This window comes from Vidua macroura, chromosome 13, assembly GCF_024509145.1.
Source record: "Vidua macroura isolate BioBank_ID:100142 chromosome 13, ASM2450914v1, whole genome shotgun sequence".
NCBI lineage: Eukaryota > Metazoa > Chordata > Aves > Passeriformes > Viduidae > Vidua > Vidua macroura.
The window spans coordinates 11,098,287-11,125,112 of NC_071583.1; the positions used below are offsets into that span (position 1 = coordinate 11,098,287).

Below are 26,826 nucleotides of genomic sequence, written 5' to 3' on the forward strand. Positions count from 1 at the left end.
AGGGCATAGGGAAGAGGCAGGAGGAACAAAAGGCCCTTGTGCTGGGCAGCCAGCTGGGAAGAGGCAGCAGCACGGGCAGGAGGGCATTTCCAGGGGCTGCGCAGGGGTCGATGCCTGGGGAGTCCTCAAGGGTCACCGGCTGACACTGCCAGGGCCAGGGCAGGGTTCATGCCCCAAATCTGTCCTGTGTCCCCCCACACACACCCCAAAAGAAAAGCCAGCCAAGGCACCGGCAGTAAGTAGGGTAGGCAGCAGCAGGGTCACGAGGCGGGCCAAGCCTTCCCGCACACTCCGGGAGCCGGATTTCACGAGTGAGACACAAAGGGCCCCTTTTCAGCAGAGCTGCTTACCCTGAGCACCAAGCAGAGGGTGATGTGAAAGGGTCTGTGGGGACAGGGACAGGGACAGGCAGGGTGGGAGGGGAGCCTGACAGCTTCTTCTCTCAGCTCACGTGGACCATGATCAGGTCATGCATCATACCCAGGAAGCCAGCACATGGGGGCTTTTGTGATAGAAGGGAGCCAGCAAGCAACAGGGAAATCCCAAAAAGGCCCTGGTCAGCAACTCCCTCTCCCCACAGCACCTATTTTCTGTCCAGACACACCAAGGGTTGTGAACACACTGAGGCATTCTTAATCCAAAGCTTTGAGAGAGCTCAAGGGGGCTGCCTCCATAGGCTGCCAAATCTGCTCCACCAAACACCATCATCTCCCTGCCCACAGGACAGGGAGCTGCAGGGGAGCCCCTCAACCCTCTCCAGGCCAGGAGAGGAGCACCATGTCCTGCTGTTAGGAATGGAGATGACCCACTTAGTGTGAAGAGTTTCTTATTAGTAGTATTAGTTGTATTATTATTATCAAAGCAGTGAAATCAAAGCAGCCAGACATAGGCCCAGTTCAGCTGTGCTTTCTGTGGGAGAGGATAAACAAGCCGTGGCAAGCACAAGCCCCAGGCAGGGAGCAGATTCCCAACGGAGACACGATGCGTTCATGCCCAAGGCCAGCCAGTTCCAGGACAGAACAGGGAGCTACAGGGACTGCAGTGGTGATGGGGAAGACAGATAATCCTCAAAAAATGAGAGCTCAGCTGGCTGCAAGGGATGCGTAGTCCGATGCTATCCTGGCTGGGATGCGCTGGCTGCACTGTCCTGTAACCACACCTGCCTTAGGGATCTCCAGTGCCTGGATCCCCACTGGTGCTGGGTATCTCCTGTAGGGCTGTGGCAGGGAGGGACAGCTCACAGCCTCCCTGTTCTGCAGCAGCCAGGGACAGCTGTGGGCAGGGAGCCACCAGCTGCTTTGGGAGAGGAACTCAGCTCATCCCCCCAAAAATAACCAGACAGCACCCAAAACTGGGTCAACCCACGAGGGCTACACTGAGCTCAGCAGAGCCCCAAGGCCATGCTGTGTTTGCATAACGAGGAGCAGATGGCAGTGAAGGAGGGCAGCCGGGTCTGTACTGCACCTCCCAGAACGTCCCACTGCTCCAGCTTCCAGCCGCCAGCCCAGCACGGTGCAGCTACTGGGAGGGGGTTGCACCATCTTCAGCACACCCTATTCAGTATCACCCTTCTTCCCTCTCTCCATACAACACTTCAAGCACACCCAAAATCAAGACTTTGGTATACACAGCTCAAGAGCTGACACGGGTGCAGTGTCAAATGTGCCTTTCCAGCACATGACTGAGCCCTCCCATTGCAATCATACACACAGCTTCCTATCCACCCGAAAAAAAGAAAATACAACCTGGGAAAATTATAACTGCCCAATAAAAACATTGCCAATTGAGGACAGGTGGTTTCCAGGAAAAAACCAAGCATTAGGACACAAGCTTCATTTCCCTTCCAAAAACATCCCCTGACATTCCTGCTGCAGCTTGCTCATAGCTCACGTCCCCATGTCACTTCCCCATCCACAGCACCCTCAGACTATAGGGTGCAAGGCCAGGTCCCTGCCATGCCAGCTCAGGAGTACAGAGGAAATGGGTCAGTGCCAGCTCCAGCAGTGCTGGAACCCATCCCTGTATTGTTCACCTGGGCATGGCTGGAATTCCCCGAGTGCCCCAGTCCCATGACTGCTGGCACGGAGAACAGCGAGCACGTGGGACCGAGGGCTTTCCAAGACTGGCCTCTCCACATAACTTGGGATCAGCCAAAGATAACCGCCTGCCTGGTAGTGTTGCAGGACAAGCTGAGATTGGGCTCTCACTGGTTCTGCTGCTGCAACCCGCTCAGCATCCCAGAGGTTGTGATCTCCATCCCCCAGTGCCTCCACATCCCAGCCCACAGCCCCTGTCCCACAGACAGTTTTGCAAATCTGACATTGCCTGCAAGATCCTTCCACCCCCTCAAAGTCAGGGTCTCTCTGCAGCTGTGGTGGCAGCAGGTGCTGCCCAGCACCCTGCCCTCCTGACAGCAACTGTTGGTGGCAGGGCTGGGGAGAGGCTGCAGGGCACCCACAGGCTCGCGTGGCTTTTTGGGGGGGACAAAGGGAGGCTGTGTCTGCACGCAACAGTCTGGACAAATGCTGGGCATGGGAGCTGCCATCCAAGGAAAAGCCAGACGCGGCAGTGACTCTGGCCTGACCTTACCCCGGCCCAGATGGCGAGATCGGTGCCCCTCAGCAGAGCAGCATCCATTACAGGGCTCCTGGGGGTGGGGAGGGAGGCACCCAGCTGTCAGTGCAGCCCTTCCTCTCCCAGAGGAGATACCAGGGCTTCTGGAAAGGGCTGGGGGGACGGCCGGCTGCACCAAGCCTAGTGTGGGTGTTTGCCAAGGGCACGGTGGGAAACACCAACAGTTTAAAAGCAGAGGGATTGCAACCACTGCTGAAGGTTGCACCCTCCCACACACATCCTCTCTGCCTGGAGGAGCCACCTTGGCTACACTCTGCTGAACCCCTGCCAGGTATCGCATCCGCTGGCCGGCGACACATTGGTTCCACTCAAAGACAGGTCAGCAGCCCCTCCTCGCCCTCCCCTGCCTCCGGCCCTGGCAGCCAGGCAGCAGGATCAGGTAGCTGCTGAGGCAGCGCTTTGCCGGGCAGCCAGGCAGCCCCTGCCGCAGGAGGGCTGGGCTGCCCACCTCAAGGTCACTGCAGGGACAAGGAGAGGACCTCGTGGTGCAGGACTTGGAGCCTGCAAAGTGCTCCCGTTAGAGAGCTCTGCAACACCAGGGGATCTAGGGGCTCCAGGCAGGATAAGCCTATAAAATCTACATAGCATCCCAGCACTGAGACAGGACTGAGACCCATCTCTTGAGTCTCATCAGCTCCATGTCCTCATGCCCTGCAGAGCCAGAGAGCCTCACCAGCTCTTTGGAGCACCAAGTTCAGAACTAGGAAAAAACAAAGCTTGAGAAAGCCCTGCAGGGAGGGAGGATGCTCAAACCACACTTGGGCATCGAGTTCTGGCTGCAGTCATGGCTGCAGCATGCAGCCCACACACCAACCAAGCACCCACACTAGTTAACCCCTTCCAAATGGCTCTGAAGGTGCAAAGACCAGGGAAAAACTGAAAAAAGTTAGAAGAAAAAATCCAATTCGCCATCTAAAAACCAACCATCAGCCCCTCTAGGTAACTGAGGAACCAGAGGTGTAACACTGTCACTGTGGCTTTTTGAACCCTCCTCCCACGTGCTCCTCCCTTCCCATCACCATCTAAAAGCTCCCATCTGGAGCCCAGCGGCAGGAGAAGCCGGCTGCAATATGACACCAGTCCCTCTGGATCCCTATTGATCGGGAAGGGAGGATGAGCTGCCTCCATCCCGACAGCCCTGCTGCCGCTGTGCACCCTCCAAGGACTGCAGAAAGACAAGTAGAAGGTGTGGGGCTAAAGAGGACCGGTCCATCATGCCCCCCATCCCAACGTGTGTTGCCCATGCCCCAGAAACGCTCCTAATAGTCAGGGGCACAGGCGGATCTGTCAGGGGTCATGGGGGAACAGGGGCAGAGCAAGAAGAACATATGGGGACTACACAATGGCATCCTGCTCCAGATTCCTGCCAGGAAAACCACCCTGCCTCCTGCAGGGCACCCTGGCCTGCACAGATCAGGAGATGTAACAAAAATGCAGAATGCTGTGCCCAAAACAGAGTGCTGAAGCACCTTATAAGTCACAGAGAGACAGGCCAAACCCCCCAGCCAAGCTCTGGTCCATAGCAGGGACCCTACCAGGTCCCACCCTTCACGTGGCCTCTCCCTGGCTGAGGATGTGTTAATGGAAGCTATGTTTATACAGGGCATGTACAGCTGTAATTATAGGCATGATGTTATGATAACAGGAAATCCGTGCCCTGTGGAGATGCAGGCAGAGAAAGGCACGCATGGAGCTATTTGCTAATTGCCACCGACAAGCAGCCTTTTGTGCCGAGGCAGGGTACAGGAAGTGAAGGCTCCCCCTCGCCGGGCTGGAGCCACCAGCACCCACCTCTGCCCACCCTGCCCAGGTCAGTGACAAGGCCAGATGGACAGAGGATCCAGATGGACAGAGCCTGCCTTGTGGCAGCTCAAGGGCAAGCCCACCTACCCCTGAGAAATGGCGGGATGGGTTCTGAACAGCCATCAGTAAGAACTCACCTTCCTAATGTAATAACCCTTCCAAAAGGGCAGAGGTTTTGTAAATTCAGTTGGCAGAGAGAAGAAAGAGGAGATTTCCCCTCATGGGCTCTTTGCACGTTACCCTAAATATATCAAGTCACTCTATTATGGAGGCCCAGCCCAGCCCTGCAAAGGGCCAGTGAGGCAAGGGGTCATCCCTCCCCATCAGCATCACTGAGGGCATTCCTACCTTTTTGATCTTCCCGCTCCGTGTGCCTGCAAAGACGACAGTTTGTCCTCTGTAGTCATAGGCAGCCACTGAGGTCATCCCGTCCTCCTTGTCCACAAACAGCGGGGTCCCCTCGATGGTGACAGTCCCGCCCAGTGGCTGGTTAAAATCCTGGCCACAGAAATTGTCGTCGATCTGCAGCGGCTGTTGGAAGAAAGCAGAGGAGAGATGAGCTTTTTGCCAATGCCTCAACACATTGGACCTCAGAGATGGCAGCCAGCCATCTCTTACCTTCACCCCACAGCTACAGCACCTTTGGCAGCCTCCTGCTGCAGCCATCCCACCTCGCCAGCCAAGGCAAGGCATGAGTTGTCATTTCCCTAACATTCCCTACACACTGATGTAAGGCACTTGGGACAGTTGCACTGCATGCAGGCCCTCTCTACATTTGAACAGGCTTTGCAGACCAAGACCAAGGCTCTCTGTCCTCTGCATCCTAAAGAGCAGCACTGACAAACACAGCATGAGCCAGTGGAGCATCCCTGCTCCCTGCTCCATCCCTGCCAATGACATCTCAGACACGTGGGATGCCAGCACAAGCTCCCCAGCACACACAAATTCCTCTCCTCCTCATCCCAGCACTAGCTTCAAAAAAAAACCCAGCTTGGCAGCGAGGCAGGAGGGGCTGAATCCTGCACCCCAGCCTTCCCCCAAAGACAAAACACTTCCCAGACAAGGCCATGCCAAGGCAAACAAGTCAGGGCTCCTGGAAGAGCCTCACTTCACATAGCAAAGCCTCCAGCAAACGCACTACCCACCTGCCAGCCCTGTTCCTCCTCCCGCAGGAACGTCTTCGGGAAATCCCCACATTTTTTCCACACTGCCTTGCCCCAGACAAGGCGCCTGACTCAGCCAGCTGCCTCCTCAGTTCAGCTCGAGCCCACAGATCTGGGAGAAGCTTTTGCAAACTTTCCGTCTGCCTGGGGAAAGGCAGAAGCAGGGCTGCACTGGCCTCTGTCCACTCTCACGGCCATGACAGCAGGGACCTCCATCAAGGACAGGCAAGGCAAAGGCAAACAGATGCCCTCTGTGAAAGCTGAGGTGCAGGCAGGGGAGTGGGACCAGGACCAGATCCACACCATTCACCCCTACCTCGAGCACCCTCAACCTGACCTGCTGAGCAGAACAGACCCTGGCCACAGCTGTCTGGCGTGGGGGGCACATGGGCCTCCCAGTGTTCCCAGACAAGGCAACAGCTTCACGTGGTCGGACAGCACAAGAAAAATCCCCATTCTGTCCCAGGCAGTGAAGGGCTTTGCCAAATCCCCAAGGGTGGCAGCGAGCTTGGATGCAGGAGGGTAAAGTGGCAAGGCAGGCATGGCTGACAGGGAGACAGCCTGCTCCGGTCACGGGATTCTTCCGCTTCACAAGGTTCCTTATATAATTTTGAATTTAAAGGGGAGAGAGGTTTTTTGGCAAGCAGCAGGCTCCAAATGCATGCCAGTCCCCAAGGGGTTTTAAATCCATACCGCATGTGTATAGAGCATATGGGAAAATGCCGAGCTCCCAAGCTCCACGTACGCAAGGGCAGTACAGAGCTCTGCAATTCCCACTCATCGCTGCCTGGGAAGCAAGGATCAGCCCAGACCGGCTCCCACCAACAGTCACCCATGTGGAGGGGAGAAAACACAGCACTTTTCTGTGCCCCAGCACAACACACTTGCAGCCACAATGCATCGGCCTCCCACAGCCATGGCAAGGCTGCTCCCCCTCCTCACCATGCCATCATTCCAGCTTCAGAGCCAGTGGTCGCAATCCCTGCTGCAGCAGGAACTCAGTGCTGTGCCAACCTTCCAAAAGGGAAGGACCAGTCACACTGAGCCCATCAGGCACTCTGGGGATGTTGGGCTGACCCCTCAGTTACTCTGACTTCTGGTTTTGGGCGTTGAGTTAGTGTACAAAGATCAACTCCCTTCCCCACCTGACTGTTGCTCATCCTTCCCTGAACTAGGGGAACTTTTACAGCCAGTCATGACAGACATGGGGATCCCCAAAACAGGAACATGGGGCAATGCACATCTCTGCAACCACAAGAAAAAGAGGGAAGGGAAATCACAACCTCTCCACTCATCCTCTGAATGCCAGCCTTGCCCTCTTCTATCCATTGGCTAATACACATACTAAGCATCCTCCTCTGCATTACGAGACTAGGAATTTTAAAACAGCAGATCCCAGAAAATTATCTTCCTAATCACAGAGTGAGATGCAAGCAATGCTCCAGCTGATACACAGCTCCCATCCAAATACCTGGGATTTCTCAGGTGCTTTGCTGGGGAAAAGATTCTCTCCCCCACAGCCCAAATAAACCCCATCACCTTCCACCCAGCCATCTGCAGTAGCAGAAGGGTTCAGGGCAATGCCACAAAGGTATTCAAGCCCTGGCACCCCTGGGCGCAGGTTCTGCTCTCTCTGAGCTCAATCTGCAGCTTCCCCAACCCCACGGCTGCTGAATATGCAAGAGGAGAGATGTTTATGGTGTTTACTGCTCTCTGCTTTGTCTCAACATACTCTCTGGGAAATGACAAATACAGCTGCGCTCTGGGACCGAGGAACTCCCGCCGCCGCCATGCCGACACCACCTCGATAAATAATTACGCCGACAATTAGCTCATTAACAGCAAACTGCCTCGTTAGGGAAGCGCAGGCGGCACAGAGGTCGGGCCAAGGGCGGCAGTGCCGGGGTTATGGAACCCACCGACATCCCTGGCAGATGCAGGCTGCGGGGAGAGGCAAGGCAGAGGGACGGAGGGAAGGATGGACAGAGGGGGACAGCTGCCCCCCAGCCGGTGCTGGCAGGGACCGGCACGCACCACGGCACGTGAGGACCAGTGACCTTGCAGCGTTTGAGCCTGCGGATGCTGGGATCTGCAAGAGACACTGGGATCTGCAAGAGACACTGGGATCGGCAGGAGGTGTTGGGATCTGCCCACTCTCACATTTGCACGGGTTTTTGCAGGGACCACAGCTTTCAGCCTATTGCAAGGGGGGTTGCGGTGTTTCTTTTGGGGGTTTGGGGGTTTTTTTTAATTATTTTTATCCTTTGTTTTTATTTCTATATTTTTCTTTGTCACCCTTCTCAGTTGCCCCTGGCTCAGACACCCCAGGGCAGCTATCTGCACAGCACAGCAGTCTTCTCTCTCCCAGCACTATTTTTTTCTCCCCAAAACAGGGTCAGGAAATCCAGATTTCCTGGGGAAAGGAACCTGAAGGAGGGGGAAAGCAGGCCCACAGCACCAAGCGAGCAGGAGCGGGTGTCTCCTGATATGCCTTGTCTCATTGCCTCTCTTCAAGCCCACTTACGAAAGCAATGAGGGAGCAGACAGCACGACAAGGCTCGCATCACTCAGCATTATTAATTAGCCAGTAATTCGCCAGTTAACACCATTATAGGCTCACCCCATTCCCCCTGTGCACCTCCAGGGGCTGTGATGGAGGATGTGGAGGGATGCAAAGAGCCAGGGAAGAGGTTAGAGGAGGCTGGTACTAAGTGCCAGGCTGGGGTGCCAGGCTTTTTGTGCATTAATCACTGAGGAATAATCTGAGTGTGGTACAGTTTGTTACCACCTGCATTTCTCTGGCTGCCCCGAAAAGGATTTGGCTTATCCTGGCCCACTTTCAGCCGGTTTGTCACCAGCCACTGTCCTGTGCCAGCAAGCTGGGCAGCAAGCCTTACTGAGGAGTCAAAACTCATTTTCTCCCTGGGGTAGCCCAGGGAAAGCTGATGCCACATCCTGCTGGCTCCAGGCACTGGCTCTGCCCACACAGCCAGCCCAGGAGTCAAGGGCTCCAGGAACTCTAAATAACTCCCTGCTGCAAGATCTGCACTCTAGCTCCAGCCCACTGCCCTTTCCCAACCCTGCTACACCAGTCGTTGTTCCCCCCAGTTTGGAGACAGGAGCACTGGACAGATGTGCTGAGCACATCTGGCCCCAGGCACAAAGATCTCCCAGCCCTGCGCTGCACAGGGGAAGAAAAGAGCCTGGCTACACATCACCAAATCCCTCTCAGTGAAACACTGGGAGCAGTAAAGCCTCTGGAGAGAGTCAGGGGCAATTTAGGCAGAAGGGCTGGCACAGGGAAATGGCCCGGGTGCTTCCACAAGGTGCCTCTGCTGCGTTTGGAAGTCCATGCTCAGGTCTGAGTGCACCAGTGCACCAGAGGAGTCCCCCTACAGAGCCAGTTCCCTTCCCCTTCCCACTTCCAGAGCACTGGATCCCAGAAGGAGGGAGAGAGAAATGGGAAGTAGGAATTCACTTCACTCACCAGCACTGGAGAGGAATCACTAACATCTCCTGAGCCACCTGCCAAACCTGGGAGCCTCTCCTCCCAGCTCCAGCACCAGCTCTGGAGAATCAGAGCTACTCGGCAGCTCTGGGGATGAGTACCCATTGGCCCTGCACTGCTTGAGGGAGTGCAGTGCTGACAAAACCTCCTCCAGCATGGGTCTGCCTCAGCCCCTTACTGCCATGAAGGAGCAGAGCAAGAGAGCTCCTTGCACCCTTCCATAGGGATGGTGTATCCATATGGAATCCCAAGCAACTACTGACTTGAGCAATTACATTTTGCCTCCTTATAAATTAAAAAGACAATATGTCTTTATTTTCTGGCCAGTCCTCACTACCAAGAGATGGTGACCCACTGTGACTGCCATGACCCACCCCAGAGGTGGCTTTATTTTATTAGGGTCACAGAAATTCCTGCCAGAAAGAGGGAACCAGTGGTGTGGTTTGGCCTGTGCTCAACACAGCAAGGTGCTGAGGGCTTGACTTATGATCCAGTCATGTCCTGCCCCACTCTGCCTGGCAGCTGGAGAAGGACTGGAACAGAAAACACCACCTGGTTCCTCTGGAGGAGGGAGTCACTCCCCAGCCCAACCCATATATAAGCAGGAGCCTCCCCATCACGGCACACATCCTTCCACCCCACAAGAGCCATATCTGCAGGATCCAGAGAGCACCTTGAGATCCACTTAGTCCCAGGGGTTGGTCACCCGGTAGCAACCCTAGGACCATCAGAGTTTAAAATCATCCCTGGAGTGCAGGGGGGCAGAGCAGCCTCCTCAAGCCCAGGGGAGGTGGCGCTGGTGGGGCACTGGGAGAGGCGAGCCGGGAGTGCGGGAGGCAGCAGTGAGCAGCTCCACCGCCGGAGCCAGCAGCTGCGCGGCCCAACAGGCAGCCGTGTAACGATTTCATCGTTTTCCAGCAAAATTGAATTAGTTCAAAGCCAAAATCTGATTTGCGAGCCCAGCGCTCTTGACAGCAAACCCTTTACTTTGTCAGGCAGCTGTTAGCTGTCTCCTTCAGAGCGGCGGCGAGGACGGTGGGAGAGAGGGCAGGGCTGCTCCACAGGGACACCCCCGCCTACCTGACTGCACCCAAAGCCCTGCTTGAGCAGGGCTGGGAGCTTGCTGATGGGTACTGAACACCAACAAGCTGGACTTGGGGGACGTGGGTGACAGCAGGTGTGTCAGGACCTCCACCAGACCCTCCCAAACACACACACCAGCAGCCCAAGCCTGCCCCAGCCCCATATCTGACCCTACTTGGGGACTATCCAGCCTATGACCTCTCTATCACCTGGAGTTGTAGCCTCCAGCAACTACTAGAGGTTTGTAACATTGCCCAGAAGAGAATGCAGTAACAGTATCAGTTCAATGAGAAAACAAACCCCAAGAGCCAAGCTGGGAGGTCCCCTGCCCACCAGGACTCAGAAGTCCCACACTGAGCAGCTGAGGCACCAGCAGGAAGCAGACGCACCCAGGTGAGAACCAGGTAGGAAAACACCTCTCAGGGGACAGAGGGAGTGCTCCATCAGTTGGGAATCACTGTTCCAGGAGGGCAGCACTCACCTCCTGCACCTCTGGATGACAGTTTGCACTGGTCACTCCCAACAGCCACCTCACTGACAGTGCCTTGTGCCTTCCTAGCACCCCATGGAGAGGATGTGGTCCCTCCATGCTGAACATCTGACCAACTTCTGCTGGGACCACCAGCCTCCCCACCTCCCTCCATCAGGTCTGTGCTCCCTGTCTTGCACATCCTGCTGCTTCCAGCACCTTCTGCTTGGCCACTGTCAAGTCCCATGTGACACAACACCCACAAACCCACACATGCCATCTGCAAGGGACTCCACAGCAGAGCTGCAGCAGATGCCCTGAGGCCTGAGCATACCACCCTCCCAGCCCCAACTCACTGCCCATATCCACAGGGAAAACACAGCTCAGTCAAATCACTGGGAAAGGTCCAGCTAGAGACTGCCACCAGAAACCAGAAACAGTCTGGCTTGAGGAAAGACAGGTGGGAACTTACCGAGTTGATGCAGCCCAGCTCCTTGTTCAAGAGCCAGGGCAGTGAGAGTTTCCCTTCCCCTCTGTAGCATGACTGGATACGCTCCTTGATCTTATCCTTGATCTTCTTCAACGTGAAGAGGCAGAGCACAGACTCCTTGGGAGGCTTAACCCTATTTTTCTGGCCCTGGGAGAAGATGGTGAAGAGGATATCCTCCTGCTCTGAGATGCCCAGGTACTTGGCCAAAGCCTTGCCAGGCTTGGTCAGGTAGGCGTCCTGGATCAGCCGGTACTCGATGCCGTCCTGCACGCAGCCAATGGGGAATTCCACATAGGAGTAGAACTTGGGGTCATCCACACAGAGGCGGACGATCTTGGAGGTGAAAAACTGCTCCCCAGTGGAGTCGGGAGAGGTCAGCTGGGTGTCCAGCTGCAGGGTCAGGTAGTAAACAAACTGCTCACTGCTGAAGCTGTAGATGTAGTAGATGTCAAAGGTGGGGAACTTGGAGAGTGTATCCGAGGGGATTTTGAGTTGCGAGGAGACAAACTCATCCTGGTAGACAAAGCCAAACATCTCCGCGTTCTCCTCGTTGGCCATCAGCTTGCGGCTGGAGAGAGTGGGGAAATACTCTGACTTCCCATCAATGGGCGTCCCAATGAAGAGCTTGTTCTGCCCATTCAGCACCTCGATGATGACACCGGACATGGTGCCCGACTCGTTGACACTGGAGAGGTAGTGCTCCTTGCGGTGGTGGGGCTCACCCAACTTGAAGAGGTCGTCCAGCCGCAGGAACTGGCAAATCCCCTGGGAGGCACTGCCGCAGGCAATCAGCCGATTCCCCGAGTAGTCCACCAGCAGCAGTTTGTTCACGTTGTTGGTCGTAACCAGCCCGTGTGGGCAGGACTGGACACTGGGCGGAGGGTAACACTTCTCATTGTCCTCCACGGGCCCCGTCACGTGGGTCCGCAGGAGTGTGAGGTTATTGGAGAGCTTGTAGATCCGATTGACAGCCCCAACGTAGACCTCCCCAGTTTTGTTATGGACCACCAAGTGTGTCAAGCTCCAGTCTGTGACCGGGAAAGTCCTAAAGGGAGATTTGGGGCTGCCTTCCGCCAGCGGTAGCCAGGTGCTCCCCAAGAGCAGCAAGGTCCAAATGTGGATGGACAAGTGGTGCTTGAGCCAAAGGAGCCACATTGCAGCAGCCTCACATCCAGCCAAGGCCATGCCCAAACCCAGCCACAAAATAAATAGAAACAAACCCAAACTAAAGGGATGGGGGAGGGAGGAGGAGCTAATGGGAAACACTCTCCTCTGCCTTCTCTGCACTCAGCATTCAGGGCATCGTGGGCGTGGCCAGTCCAGTCAACCCTAGAGGGAGAAAGACAAGAAAAGTGGGGTTAGGAGGCTTTCCTGCAGTCTCAAGCATGTTCCACCCCACCCAGAAGACTCCACTGCTTCACATTTTTCTAGCAGGCAGAGGAGACCCTGATCTGCTGCCCCAGTCCCACTCCACGGTGGTGCTGGGAATGGATGCAAAATCCCAGTTAGCAGCAAGCACAGCCCAAGCCCCTACACAGAGGAGGATCTCAAAAGCAGCTTTTAAAGGAGTTGAGAGAGCCAAGAGCCCTGGCATGTTGCCCACTTTCCTGCCACCTGCCTGCCAGGAAGGTCATGGGCAGGAAGGTTTGGAGGGAGCACGCAGGCATGGCAAGGACAAGCCTGTCCTTCTGGCATTTCTATGCACTAGAAAACACAGGTCCAGACATGAGACAGTTGGTTTGAGAGGCTCCAGAGAGACAAAAGGGCACAGGCAGGGGGGATGGAATGCTCTGCCTGCTGCTGTGCCACAGCTGGGGCTCACCAACAGGGAGCAGCAAAGCAGTGGGGAGCCAGCCAAATACCCCACACCAGGGTGACCTTGGCACCTGGCAGCGGGGAGGAGATGGCCACAGGAAGCCCATGCACAGCTCTGCTCTCTGCAGAGTTCAGCAGCCCCTCCGTTACAGCCTATCCCTGTGTCTTCTCCATCCACCCTCCCCACACAGGCACAAGCATCCCTCGATTAAACTGGGGTTGTGTAAACTGCCAGCACACCCAGCCCATCCTACCATCACAATCCATCCACCCCAGGTGGGACCAAGGTCCATGGCTGGGGCACCAGCTCAGTTTCCCAGCCAATGCAGATAAGCCACTCCAGAAGGGAGTGGAGGAGGAGAAGAGCCTCTCTCTCTCCCTCCACCCTCTCCTTATCATGCATCTCTGACTCAGCCCAGGATAACCTCCAAGAGGATCCCCAGCAGGGAGTGGCGCAGGTAGGAAATATGGCCCGCGGTGACTGGCACCTCTGCCAGATCCCAGCCCTGGTGAGGCAGGGTGTCAGAGGGCAGCCAATTGCCATATCAGCAGGGCTGAGCACTGCCCCAGCCTCAGCATCCTGCCCTTGGCAGGGCTGTGGGACCCATCAGCTAGGCCCCCATGCTTGGGGGGCTGCATCATCACTGAGCCAGCATTGAGCCATACAGCCAACCCAACATTCCATACAGCATCCTTCACTTCTGCTGCTCCCCTCCCAAGCTACAGAGCCAGACTGGGAGAGATCTAAAAAGAAGGAGAAACTTTTTTTCCCCTTCTCCAACTCACAACATACACAAGACTCCCCTCTCCTTTTTCAGGGCAAGCCCAGCCCTGGCCACCCCTGCAGCCCTGCCAGATCCCCTGAGCCCCAGATACGTTGGGCAAAGCTTCTGCACCGCTTCCAAACCTTCTCTGCAGATCTGCCTCTGCCCACAGTGCTCCTCACCCTGCTGTCTTCGACTTCCCAACACATCTACCTCCAAGGCAACAGTCTCAAGGGACATTTGGACAACGGCACGTGAGCAGCACTGAGACCAAATCCAGATGCCACAAAGCTCCATGGGTGTGGAGACAGTCAAAGCACCACCCTGGAAATCATCCCCATGGTCCTAATCACCCATTCCTACCACCTTTTACAACACTGGGAGCCTCCCAGCAAAGAATAGGTAGTGACAACACTATCAGGGCAAGGGCATTCCCAGAAGACACTCACACTGCTCAGAATCTTCATTTTTCTGAGCTTGTTGGTAAGAGAATAACAGCAAGCACCCCAGATCAGAGCTTATTAGCCCCAAACCACATTGACATGGGACCGAGTAGCACTGTCAGTACAAACCTACTGGTTAGCCCAGAAAGCCACAGCCCAGCAGCTGCAGGCATTGGGGTTTCCTGAAGGAAACCAGAGAGTGGTTTCCCACCCCAAGAAACTGGCACAGCTGTCACCAAGACACTGCTCCCATGAGGCTGAGCCCCTCAGGAACAGCACAGTGACTGCCTGGCAAGGAGACCAGCACCAACACCAAATTCATGTGTCAGTGATGTGCCAAGGAAAGAAGGAATGGGGAAGATGGGGAAGGTAACAGTGGGAGATTGGTGCAGCATGGGGATGCCAACCAGAGCATCTCCTGCCAGGATGAGAGAGCACGACAGGGAACTTGCTTTCTTGGTGCATTTCTATGATTCATTGCTTCTATTTCAGGAAGTGGGTGAGAGAACTAGAGGTCGAGCTGCTGCCACAAACCAGGGCTAGAAAGCCCAAAAGGAGATTCCCAAATTAACGTAGGGAGCTGCAAATCAGAAGTTGGAATGAGAGCAAAGTGAGGCAGAGCTGGGGCAAGCTGAGAGATGACACTCTGCAGAGCTCCTCAGAGATTTCTGCTCCTAAATATACTACAGCAGCAACATCTTGTCCTAGTGACCTGACACCAGTGGTGGTTTTGTCCAGTCCTGCTTGAAACCATCAGCAACAATTAATAAAAATAAAACAGCACAAATGGTTGGTTTATCTGCTTTCTTTGGGATTCAGTGATATGGGTTCCTGAACTTTGAACTAAAGCAGGGCTCAAGCCCACCACAGTGCAGGTAGTCCTGCACTGGAGCACGGGTGCCAGCACAGCCCCTGTTCCCCGCCTGTGGGAGCAGCAGCCAAAGGGCATTTCCCTGCTGTCACACAGCCTCCGAGTGCCATGGAGAGGTCACAGTGCAGGAAAGGCAGGGCAGCTCCTCCACTGGCACACTCTTTAAACCACAGGGCACCCAAACCCCCTGGGGCTGCATTCAAATAGCACCTCACCCTGGGCTCACCCAGGGCCACCATACAACTGCCACCACCAGGAAGCAAGACCTGCACCACAAACACACCCAGTGCAATCCAAAGGCATGGAAAACCCTGGGCAGATACCCTGGAGCTGAGCCCTGCCCTGAAACAGGCAGCAATAAAATAATTCACCCCAGCCCAGTCGCATGCACACCAGCTGGGAGAGTAGGATCACAAATGCAGCCAGCTGTGCTGCTGGGCAGCAAGTGATGCAGCACAGAGCATCTGCAGCACTGAGCATCCCCAGGGCTCACCCCACAGAGGGGCCACACCGCAGACCAGGCAGCACCACAGGCTTGTGTTTTGATTTCCATGTGCAGACAAACACACACACATATATATATATATACACACATACATATATTTATAGAAGGAAACCAACCATCAGAAACAAAGCCAGCACAAGAGCCAAATCCGCCCCAGTCCCCTTCATACCCCACTGGAAAGGACATTTGCTCACAGTTTCACCTCAAAGTGGCCACACTGAGATGGTTGCAGCCACTGCAAAACTTGGATGGGGATTACCCACCTTAGCATGGCCAACACTCACACATCCCAGCTTCTTCCAGTGAGCCCTTCAGCAACAAGCAATGGACATGCCCCAGAGATGCCAGTGTCCCCCTTCCTGGCTGCTGGAGAGGTGGCATGGGGCGGCAGCACTCATCCCTCGAGGGTGAGAGCTCTCTGGTCCTGCAATATGCCCAAAAACCTGCGTTTGGGATGGGAGATCACACTTTGGGAAAGCAATAATCACTTTTGATAGTACAAAGCAAGAGTACTGGGATGGAAAAACTAACCTTAAAAGGCAAAGACTGAACAGAGAGTCAAGGACCACCTCTCCACTCATCCAGGCAGCAAGTCCAAGTGTCAGCACTAGCCTACAAAGCAGCAGCCCTCATGGGAGCACCCGCAGACAGGGTTTAAACATGCAGACAAGCACAGAGGTGCATATCTGGCACTCACAGCCCCTCCTGCCATCCCTGCTTTTCCATCAGCATGACCCCAGCAGGTTCACTCCCAGCAAAACACCCCAAGAGCTTTATAGCCTTGCACTTTAGCAAGGGAGGTTAGAGGAGAGAAGGTGTGGGATTGAAAACCCACAAATAACTGACCCACAAAAGGGGAAATGGCATCTAAAGGGCCTTTGCCTGTAATCCCTCCAAGTCACTTGCTGCTCTCAGCAATAAGAAACAGTCAAGAAGGGACCAGATACAAGCTGCCAGTAATTAGCAAAGGGGAGAGAGGGGAGATTATCCAGGGGAGAAAAAAACCTCTGGGCCACAGGAGAGGCAGCCTCACCCTAGAGCTGGTGTATTTTTAGATTCATCTGCCTAGGAAAAGCCTTGCAATGAGGAAAGCCTGGTGGTGGTACAAATTCAAGCTGCACTACATATGCAATTGCTGCAACAGGGCTAAACTTTAACTCCTTCTTTAACTGCATACAGTCATTGAAAACTATTTGGCTGGGGTCCCTCCCTAGCCAGTGAGTTAAATCATTAAAAACCTTATCCCTAGCTCAAACCACACCCTGATGAAATCAATAGCAGACTCTGAAGCTGCCCCAGTGCCCCAATCTCCATTACTATCACCCAATCAAGAATATCTTCAGCACCTTCAGTTTCTTCCCAGGCTCCTGCCATCCCTCCCAGGCAGGGGCTGAGGACTCCATCCTGCCATCCATCCCAGCTTCCACTCCTGCCCTGCAAGGATCTTCTGGGGAAAGAATTCAGCCTCTTTTGTTCTGAGAAACATGACAAGGAGAAGCAGCCATCTACTGCCCAAGGGCTCATGAAGCTTGACCCTCAGCAAAAAGAAGCATGAAAGAACAAGCAGTGAGGAAATTAAATAACATTTCTCAAGTGCGCAATTCCCCTTCTCTGGTCCTCTGCAAGAAGCCATGTCACGCCAAGAACAGCTTGAACTCCAGAACAGCTCTGGAGCCACTACGTGCACTCACCACCAAGAGACTGCAGGCTGCTCTGCAGAGAGCCCTTCCAAAAAGGGCTCACAAGCATTTCCGACATGGAAACCCAGGCTCCCCGCAACCACAGCGTCCCGAGGCAAGGAGGCACATGAGGACAGCCTCAGCAGATCCTTCCAGGAAACCGGCCATGGACCGAGACCTTACACGTTTCCCAACTCCATCCAGCTACACCAGAAGTGAGAGTCGGTGGCTGTCCTTTGCCTTGTTCCCACAACTCAGCTGGGTAGCACAGTCCATGCAGGGACCCTGCAAGGGCTGCTGAGGGGCTTTCTGTTTGCAGCCCACATGCTGGATTTGGGCTTCCCAGGGGGAAAGTGCACCCCACCCTCCCTTGTGCTCCCTGCAGCTGCGAGAGGAGTACGCAGACCTGGTTTGACTTATGACTGGAATGGAGACCAATGCACAGCCAGTGGGTAATCATCCACATGGGACACAGCCTGCTGCTTCCCATCCTGCTTCAGGAAGTTTGTTCATCAGCATAAACAGAGCACAACACCTCCAACCCCTCTGTGCCTCTCATCATCCACACACTCCAACCCAAGGCACCAGGACACCAGCCATGGGACTGTGGCTTCCTACTATCAACACCCAGGTCAACTCAAGGCTTCAAACACCAGATTGATGTGAATTTTGTCACCTCAATCAGGATCAATTAATAACATCTTGCCCCTATCTTAAAAGCAAAGAAATACAGACCAAATTCCCTGAAGGCCACCTCCCCCTTTGGCTTTGGCCCACACACTCCCAGACTCTGATTCTCACAACCCATCAGTCCACTGCCCCACATAAATGTCCCAAAAACCAGCCCTGCTGGCAGAGGTCACCTTGGTCCAGCTGGACCTGCAGAGACCCAGAAGGTCACCCACAAGCAAGGTCTCTCAACAGCAGAGAAATCCAACGAGAGATCCTCTGGCCATCAGCATCCTTCCCTTGTCTGATTTCATTCCCTGGGGAATAATGCATCACTCTTCACTCCCCAGTCTGCTGCTCCACATCCCTCACTGGGCCAGAGCAGCCACAAACAAAAGCCATGATCTTACCCTCCCCAAATCAATGCCCCTCTTCCAGCCCAGCTCTCCAAGCTGCATTTTCACCTCTCTGTCATAAGCACTTCCCCCAAATCCCAGAGGGAATCTGGAGAACTTCCTCTTTGCAATGGAGTGCTGCCACAGGAGGATTCCTGGTTGCTGGATCCCCTCAACTCCAGCAAAGGGAGGTCATTCTGGGGTTGGTTTAATCCCAGCTAAGCTGAAATTCCCGTGCTTCTGCCTGGCCCCTTGCTGACACCAGCACTTGTGCTGCCCTGTGGCGAACCAAGCACAACTGCCATCACATTAGTTCTGATTAAAACAACCACAAAACTTCTCCAAACGAGCTTTTCCAAGCCATGTTGCTTCTCCTTCCCCTATCAACCTCCCATCCTTCCCCCTCTGCTGTTTCAGTTATGCTGCCCCAAGAACCACAGCTGGAAATGGCTCACGTTCTGGCTCTGCTTCCCCTGCGGAGTTTCAAGTTCAGCATAGCCCCATGTTTTATTTTCCCAAGGTGAAGCTGACCCAGGAGAAGTGAGACATCCAGACAGAGAGCAGAGCCTGACCTGGCAATGGTACAGGCAGAGACAGGAAGAGGAAAAGCCCAAAAGTCCCCCCACAGCAACACCACCACACGGAAAACTGTTCTGAGAGCTCAAAAGAAGCTTCATTCAGAGCACCATGGGCAAAGAGCATCTGATATTAACAAGGAGATGTCACAGCAGTGGCTGTGCCTGTGCTCTGCTTTCCTATGGGCAGTGCCACACAGCACACCCCACCCCCATTTCCCACAACAAGGGGGTCTCACCCACCCGACCCAGGCAGAGCACACTTCAAAGTGTGGGGCAGCCAAGAGCTGCTGGCTGGGAGAGGGAGCAGAGCAAGGCTTCTCCTCTTCCTGCAGATCCCAGCTGCAGCCCCAAGCCATGTTAGACACAGGCATCACCTTGCTACTATGGCCTGACGCCATGCATGAGGAGCTGCATCATGGCATCAGCATCATGGACCGGCTCCTTCAGTGCAAAACCGAGAGGAGGCGGCTGCTCGCCTGTGCTGGGAGAGCTGTCCAAGCACCTCTGCCAAAAACCCACTTTCTGCTAATGAAGGCAGCTGGATGGCAGCTCCAGCAAGTGCCACCACCCCCACAGAAAGCCAGGGAGCCATACAAGGCACAGCCAGTGGGCCAAGAGGTCCTGCTGTGCTGGGAGCTGACACGCTCCCCCGGCACCGTCGCATCCCTCCCTTCCAGCTCTCTCCCACGCAGGCATGAGGCCGTGCAGAGCAGGACCTCTCCTGCATGTGCCAGCAGCCCCCCGAGCACCTCGGCCGTGCTGATAAGGAATAACAGCGGGAGCCGTGGAAGCCGGGGCTGCTCTCGGCGTCACGGGGCTCGGCAGCGGCTCTCCTTCGGAAACGGCGCTGCTTTCCTGCCTTCCTCCTCCCCCATTTCTTCCCGATGACATCAGCCTGAAAAACAGGTTCTTGACTTCAGCAGGGCTCATCAGGCCGATTCTGGTCCCGCCAGAGAGGGGAGAGCCCCCCCTTGACTCCAGAAAGGAAGCAGCCATCCAGGAGCCGGACACGGAGATAAGCAGCAGCGGGCAGGCAGGGACCCTGCCAGCATGCCAACCCTTGTAGGAATAAAAACCATGGAGAAGTAGATGGGGGTGGAGGGAATGCGACACTGGGGAACAGATATAAATGTTTTGCAGAGGCCGTGGCAGCTGGAAGCTGGGGCTCACACCCCGGCTCTGACACTGCTCTGCCACAGGGCAGCCAGATCTACCCAGTGCAAAAGTCAAATCCCAGGGCAGATTCCCATCGCACTCCAGCTCCCAGAGCCCAACAGCAAGCCCTCAGGCTGGCCAAAATGACAATACAGGACTTAACACTATCCAGCAAAGCCTTCCGAGGGCCACAAAGCTGGACACAGACCAGCAGGGAACACGATCCTGCGAAACATCCTGCCCACCAGCCAAGCTCCAAGATTATTTTTAAACTCCTCCTAAAATATTTTTGGGTTTTCCTCTTCCCCTGTTGAAACTAACAGTCTGCACAGGAAGAGCGAAGCAACGCCCGTACACAAAGCCCGGCCGCATGCACTAAGCAAACAACTTAGTGCCATTATAATTACCTGCGATCTTATCGGCACCTCCGACGGGGTCGGCATTCGCAGAAGGAAATGCGGTTTGCACATTGTGCCACTCGAAACGAGTGTGACCATCCTTCCTCCCCCCTGCCCCCCAGCAGCACCCGCTCATGCCAACACCCTGGTAAAGTGGAGGAACAGCCTGTGGATGTGGGGCTACACACACAGGAAATTTCTCCCCCTAATACAGGAATCTGCATCTTCTCTTGCCAAGAATTTACTTCTGTGAGAGGGCCTGAATATTTTGATGCACAAACAGTTGTTTAACTAATCACATAAAGCAAAGGAACTCATAGGGCTCCTACAATGACACCAAGACTTGCCTGGATGGGGAGATGGATCTGCAAAGGATCGGGTCCCCGACACTGACACTACCCCAGAGGTGCTCAGATCATCCAAGCTTCCCAATAATTTTGGGAAACTATCCCCACTCCCAACCCCTCACATGCCAGACTGCATCTCTGCTCCTCCAAACTCCCAAGAAAACATGAAGAGTCACTCAACATTTATCAGTTCAAAACACACGTGCAATTAGCAGGAATTTTTTTTCCTCCCTCCAGTATAATTATACATGTTTTAATGCAATTACCACCCCTGTATTTTGTACATTAAACAGTAGGCAACCCAAGGAAGAGAGACGCTTTTATTTTTCTTGGCTTTGCCTTCCTGAAAATAATACTATGTTGCAAAATAACTCCGGAAGAAGGGCTTATCTTTACCAGAAAAAGAGGGAGAGAAGAAAAAAAAACGGGAAGAGGGAAGGAGAAATCTCACAAAGAGAAAGCAAGGATTGCAGTGTCCCTCCACGCTGCCCTCACCCTCCAGTCCCTACACATACCCATACCTGGAAACCGTCCCTGATACCACGGACAGGACTCAGAAGCAGCCTCAGCCCTTCGCCCTCGCCGACAGAAAGGAAAACTGAATCAAGAGAATGCTCCTGGTTGCTCAAGCTGGGGTCATTAGCCGGATTAAAGCTCCCGGGCTCCGGCCAGCAGCACTGAGAGCAAAGTGCAGCTAAACTGCCCAAATTGGATTACCAGCGCTCCCAGGTCCCCGTGCCAATTTGGCTGGCAGATTGCGGGATGCTCAGGATGAGGAGGTGGGCAGCGAGCCCCAGGGCTGATCTGCAGGCTGCCGGTGGGGAGGAGGAGAGATGAGGCAGAGACCTGCACAGCATGTCCTCCAGAGCCATGCAGCCTGTCTCTGGCACCCCTGGCATGTTCTCACCTCGGGCACTTTCTCCAGCAAAATCCCTCACAATCTCAGCTCAAGGAGCAAAGAGGATATCGCACCCTGGCTCACACCAGGCCCTGAGTTGACCCCAGCAATAAAAAATCTCCTCTGTGCTTCAGGCAACTCACGAGGGTCTCTGGCCCCAGGCACAGACCAGCACAGCTGGACACAGGGCAGGGGTGGATTTGGCTCTCATTACACTGAGACACCATGGTGACAGAGGAATCACCCAAAATAGTCCATCTTGCACCATGCAAGGCAACTTCAGAGAAGAAAGGAGCAAAGTGTTTGTGGAACGTGAGTCTGATGATCTGGATGTGGAGTTTTTTTCCAGACTCAAACATCTTAGCACACCAGCAACAAAGATGAGGTGTGCCAAGTCTTGGCTAAAGGGAAAATAAACTTTGAAATGTTTTTCATTCAGGTTTTTAAATGGTGGCTTCCACCTGGAACAAGGGTTGGAGGCAGCCGCAGGGTGCTCAGGGAAGCAAGGCAAACAAGTGTCTGGCCACGCTCTGACAAACCATGGGAAGGTGTGGGCTTGGCTACACCACATGCCGAGTGCAGGGCAGAGGAGCCAGGATGGCCATGCCTGGCACTGAAACCATCGAAACTTATTTATTGTCTGCACCTTTTCTCCTCCACAAGATGTTTGCTCAAATGTGACTTCCAAGCGTAGCAGGCAGACCATGTTGGGGTAGCTACGCAGCTTCCATGCTGCACCCTGGGGAAGACTAAGAAGGGCATGGATGAGGCTGTGGGTCAGGGACAGTGTCAGAGCACACATGTTCTCACCAAGCACCACATATCTGTAGTGGGATGTTCCCCAGAGCATTTCATGGAGCACTTCCCAGGTACAGCCAAAGAAGCTGGTTGTCTCCAGTCTAAAGCCAAACCAGTCACATCACCAGTGGATGGTGGCAAACACTTGCTTCTCCTCATTTTGCATGAAGCCATGGCACTCAGCACCTTGCTGGGAAAAGGGGGCCCAATCCAAACTCAGGAAAGTTAAGGTGTCATGGTACATGCTGAACCAAGCTCCACATCACTCATAATTCCCGGCCTTTGGGCCTTCCTCTACACACATGGTACATCACCAAGCCATTCACTGCTCAAACCCTGGCCAGGAACCCTCTAATCACTAGTTTTTTCCACATAGCACACAAACTTGAAGGAGACATTAATGGATCAGAGACAACAGCAATATAAGTTCTCAATACATGCATTCCACAAGTCCAGATCAATGAAAAAGTCCAGCTTGCAGGCAGTGAGGATGGCATTATGGGCATTGGGGTCACCCATGCCCACCCTCCTGTCGCTGCACAGAGACATGGCAGCACCTCAGCTGTCCTGGCTCTTTCAAGGCTCCCCTTCCACTGAGCCAGAGGTGCCAAAAACCATGACTGACTCCTCACCGAAGACACAAATGACCAAGGCACCAGAACACCCTAAACAGAAAGGCAATTACAACAAAGCCCAGCGGGACTCAGCAGAAGCCCGACACGGGTAATGCTCCCCCGGTTTGCAGGAGCCGGTGTCGGCAGCACCGGTCTCTGCTGCTCGGAAATTGCCAGCTCAGGGCTGGGTCCGGCTCCCGCGGCACTGCATGCTGCAGCCAGCAACAAAGGCCCTGACCCACACTCAGCCTAGAGAATAAACACATCCGAGCTTCCTTCATTAAGTCCTATCCGAGGGCCAGATCCTTCGCTTTGGTTCAGCAGAAGTCAAACGCAGCGAACCCACGGAAATAACCGGCCCGGCGTGACACTGGCACGCAGGGAGCAGGGCAGGGGCCAGCCCCGGCGGCCGCCGCCATGGAGGAGGGGAGGCAGCCCTGCCAGCGCGCAGCAGCGCCGCTTTATTACCCTTTCCATTTCGGCTGCGCAAAGCACCGGTGAAACACACTCCCCGGGAGCCGCCGACATGGCCCTCGGCCCCGTCTCCAGCGGAGTTCAGAGGAGTTTGTTTATCTCTCGCAGGGCACTGCCTCGCTCGGGGAAAGGGCTTTGTGTGACGGAGCACAAGGGCTCTGCTCCGCAGCTCCGTGCACAGCCCGAGCGGGCACGAAGGCAGATGCCTGCGCTCTGCTCCAAATCTGATGCTTCTATTAAAAAAAAAAAAATAATAAGCCAAGAGGGGAAAACTCTCCCCGACGCCGCTATCACCATGCTAACAAAAGCAACGTCGCCAAAAACTTTAATCTTCAGGGTAGCAGCTGCAGAAAGGCCAGGCACCCAACGGAGCAGGAGCCAGCCAGCCCCCGGCGCTGCCTCCCCGCAGCCCCTCGAGAGCAGCGAGCGCATCCAGGCTTGTCTCTCTCGCAGGAGCGGCACCGGCAGCCAAAGCCACAGGCGGATGGGGAGCACCAGATCACACTCACGATCGGGTATTTTGAATCCAAACTTCCTTACCAGCCTTCCTTACAGCCCCGTGTCGCCACACCGCTGCCGGCACCGGCATCCACTGGCACCAGCAGATCACTCGGCGGCGAGCGGGAAGAAGAAAAAGACCTTCCCTCCTTGCAGCCACTTAAGAAATTATCCATGCATCCTCCCAGAGGCATCTGCCCCACTGCTTTTCCTTGGCTTCTCCACCTTTCCGCCCCGTTCGGTCACCAGTGTCTTAGGAGAGAGACATCGAGTCACTCATTTTGCCCACTGAGTATATACAAAAGACCCTGGGATTGTTCAGGAAGCAATTAGCCGCTGTTCAGAGGAAAATGGTGTTTTCAAATGGATAACCTTTGATGTAGTCAATAGCCTCAGCTCCTCTTTCTTGTTGTTTTTTTTTTTTCCTTTTTTTAATTCTTGCAGCCGCACACGAAAGAAAATAAAAAATAAAAAAATTTAAAAAAGAAATCCAGCAAAAGGCTGATAATTCCCCCCGACACAGCTCCCGCTCAGCAAAAAAGGATTTTCTCGCAAGCTGGAGGAAAAGCAGCTTCGGGAGGCGGCTCATCTGCCCAACTTTTCTCCCCTCCGTGTCCCGGAGCATACGAGAAGCATCATGAATATTCATCCCCCCCGTTAGCAGGTTCTGCTTTTGTTTTGTCCTCCCCAAGCAGAAGCCAGGGGGGAGCTAACAAGTGAGGTTAATGCCTGTCTTTTCTCTCCCATCCGTCTCCTCTTTAACCAGTGACCTTCATGTTAAGCCCTGTTTACACACCAGCCCCCCTCCCCTGGCTCCCCCTACCCCGGCGCTCGGCCAGAGGCAGAAGGAAGAATTTTCCCCCAAGGAAGACAAGGGAGGAGAAGGCGATTGCGGGATTCCGGTATTTATTTCAGCATGCCACAGAGATTTTGCAAATCCCTCCCCGATCGCACGCCGGAGCTGCCGTGTGTGTTCGCTGGGCAAGAACGGAAAGGGGCTAAGGGACACCGAGCGCGCAGCCGGCTTTATTCGCCACCTTCCACGTTCATACCGGCGGCGGGAGGCGCGCACCGGCGCAGCCCCGCGCACAGGTACCGCAGCCTCCCACGCCTCGCTCGGAGGTGCCCAGCGCTGCGCTGCCAAACTACAGCGCGATCACAATAGTAACGATCACAACGAGGGCGACGGCAGCCATCTCACCCTATCCCATCCCATCCTATCCCATCCCATCCCGCAGGGCGCCCGCGGCACCTCCCCGCCGGCGGCTGGGGAACGGGGAGCGCGGAAGGAACGGCGGCGCTGTGGGCTTCAGGACGAGCCCAGCCCGGATGGCGCTCACCGCGCCCCGGCGGGATGCGGGGATGTAAAACAGCGAGAATACGTGAATGGATATGGGATAGCACAATGCGGGGATGGCAGCGGGGATACGGGGCAGTGCGGGCACAGCGATGACAGCGAGGATGTGGGGCAGCACGGTGCGGGGATGGCAGCGGGGATGCAGGGCAGATGCGTGATCCGAGGCGGCGAGCACGGGAAAGGCTGAGCCCGGTCCACGTCCCCAGCAGTGCCGGACCCGAGTGGGCAGCGAGGCTGGGGCAGCGAACGCCGCCGAGAGCCGGGGCGGGAGGGTGCAGCGGGGAGGGAGGGAAGGAGGGAGGCGGCCAAGCCCCGCCGCTACACCGGGTAGGGAGGCACCGCTGGCACCGGCTCCCCGCGGGAGCGCTCCGGCCCGAGCAGCTCCGAGATGGGAGGCGGCCCGAAGCCCGTCCAGCCCGTACCTGCCCGGTCCTCGGCACACACCGCTACGAGACCCACTCGGGGCGTGCGGCGGATAAAGAAAGAGGCTCGGTCCCGGCGCGGTTTTGTGCCCCCGCGGGAGGCGGCTCCCGGAGCCGCGGGGCGCAATGCGGGCTGGTCCCGGCGGCAGCAGCGCGGCGCCGGCCCTGCCCGGCCCAGCCCTGCCCGGCCCGGCCGCCGCGGCCCCTCCGCGCCCCCCGACGGGGCCGCCGTGCCCTGCCCGGGCCGGCCCCGCGCCGTCTCCGCGGTGGCAATAAAGCCAAATTTTTTAGGGGAGCAATAAAGCCAAATCCGCGGTTTTTTTAACGAACCGACCGATCGGGCTCATCGCGCCGCGCCCGAAAGTTGCAGCCGGGTTACTCACGGCTCCGGTCCCCGCTCGCCTCCGCCGTGCCAGCCATAATTGCATTCCACACCAAGCCGCCCGCCGGGCCGCCGCCGCCTTCTCCGCCGCCACTGCCTCCTTCTCCTCCGTCCCCTCCTCCTCCGCGCCCGCCTCCCCCCGCCGCCGCCGCCGCCCGGGGCTCCGCGCCCGCCTCGCTCTCGCCGCCGCCGCTGCCCCGCATGAATGGGACGGGGCGCGGGGCCCCGACGGAACGCCGCCCGCCGCGCGCGCCCCCGCCGCGCGCACGCGCGCCCGCCCCGCACCGGCGGCGCGAGGGAAGAGCCCGGGGAGGCGGGGGCGCGCCCGCGCGTCCGCCTCCAGGGGGCGCCCGAGGCGGGGAAGGGGCGGGGAGAAAGGGCGGGGCCGCCCCGCCGGGCCCCGCCCCCCGCCCGCCCTTAAAGGGGCGATGCCGCGAGGGGAGGGACGGAGGGAGGGGTCCCGCCGAACGCGAGCGGAGGCGACCGCGGGGGCTGCGGGGCGAGGAGCGGTCCGCACCCACCCGAGCGTCCTCGCCCGCCGCTCTCCTGCACCCCACGGCAGGACTTCCTTCCCCAGGGCTGTCCATTCAGCATCTTCCCACTGGCATCGCATC

The 26,826-nt window shown here is 55.9% G+C and overlaps 1 protein-coding gene across 1 annotated transcript in view; it reads right to left on the bottom strand.

Annotated features, from left to right (window-relative positions):
• The window catches only part of PLXNA1 (plexin A1), a 115,438-nt gene extending 89,148 nt beyond the window's left edge, over positions 1–26,290 (bottom strand). Inside the window, exons 1-3 of the mRNA XM_053989233.1 lie at positions 26,214–26,290; positions 11,133–12,479; positions 4,786–4,968 (exon numbers count right to left, since the gene is read on the bottom strand). Of these exons, the coding sequence (XP_053845208.1) occupies positions 4,786–4,968; positions 11,133–12,335 (1,386 nt within the window). The 5' untranslated portion in view covers positions 12,336–12,479; positions 26,214–26,290. The remainder of the gene's footprint in view (positions 1–4,785; positions 4,969–11,132; positions 12,480–26,213) is intronic.
• Between the last annotated feature and the right edge of the window lie 536 nt (positions 26,291–26,826).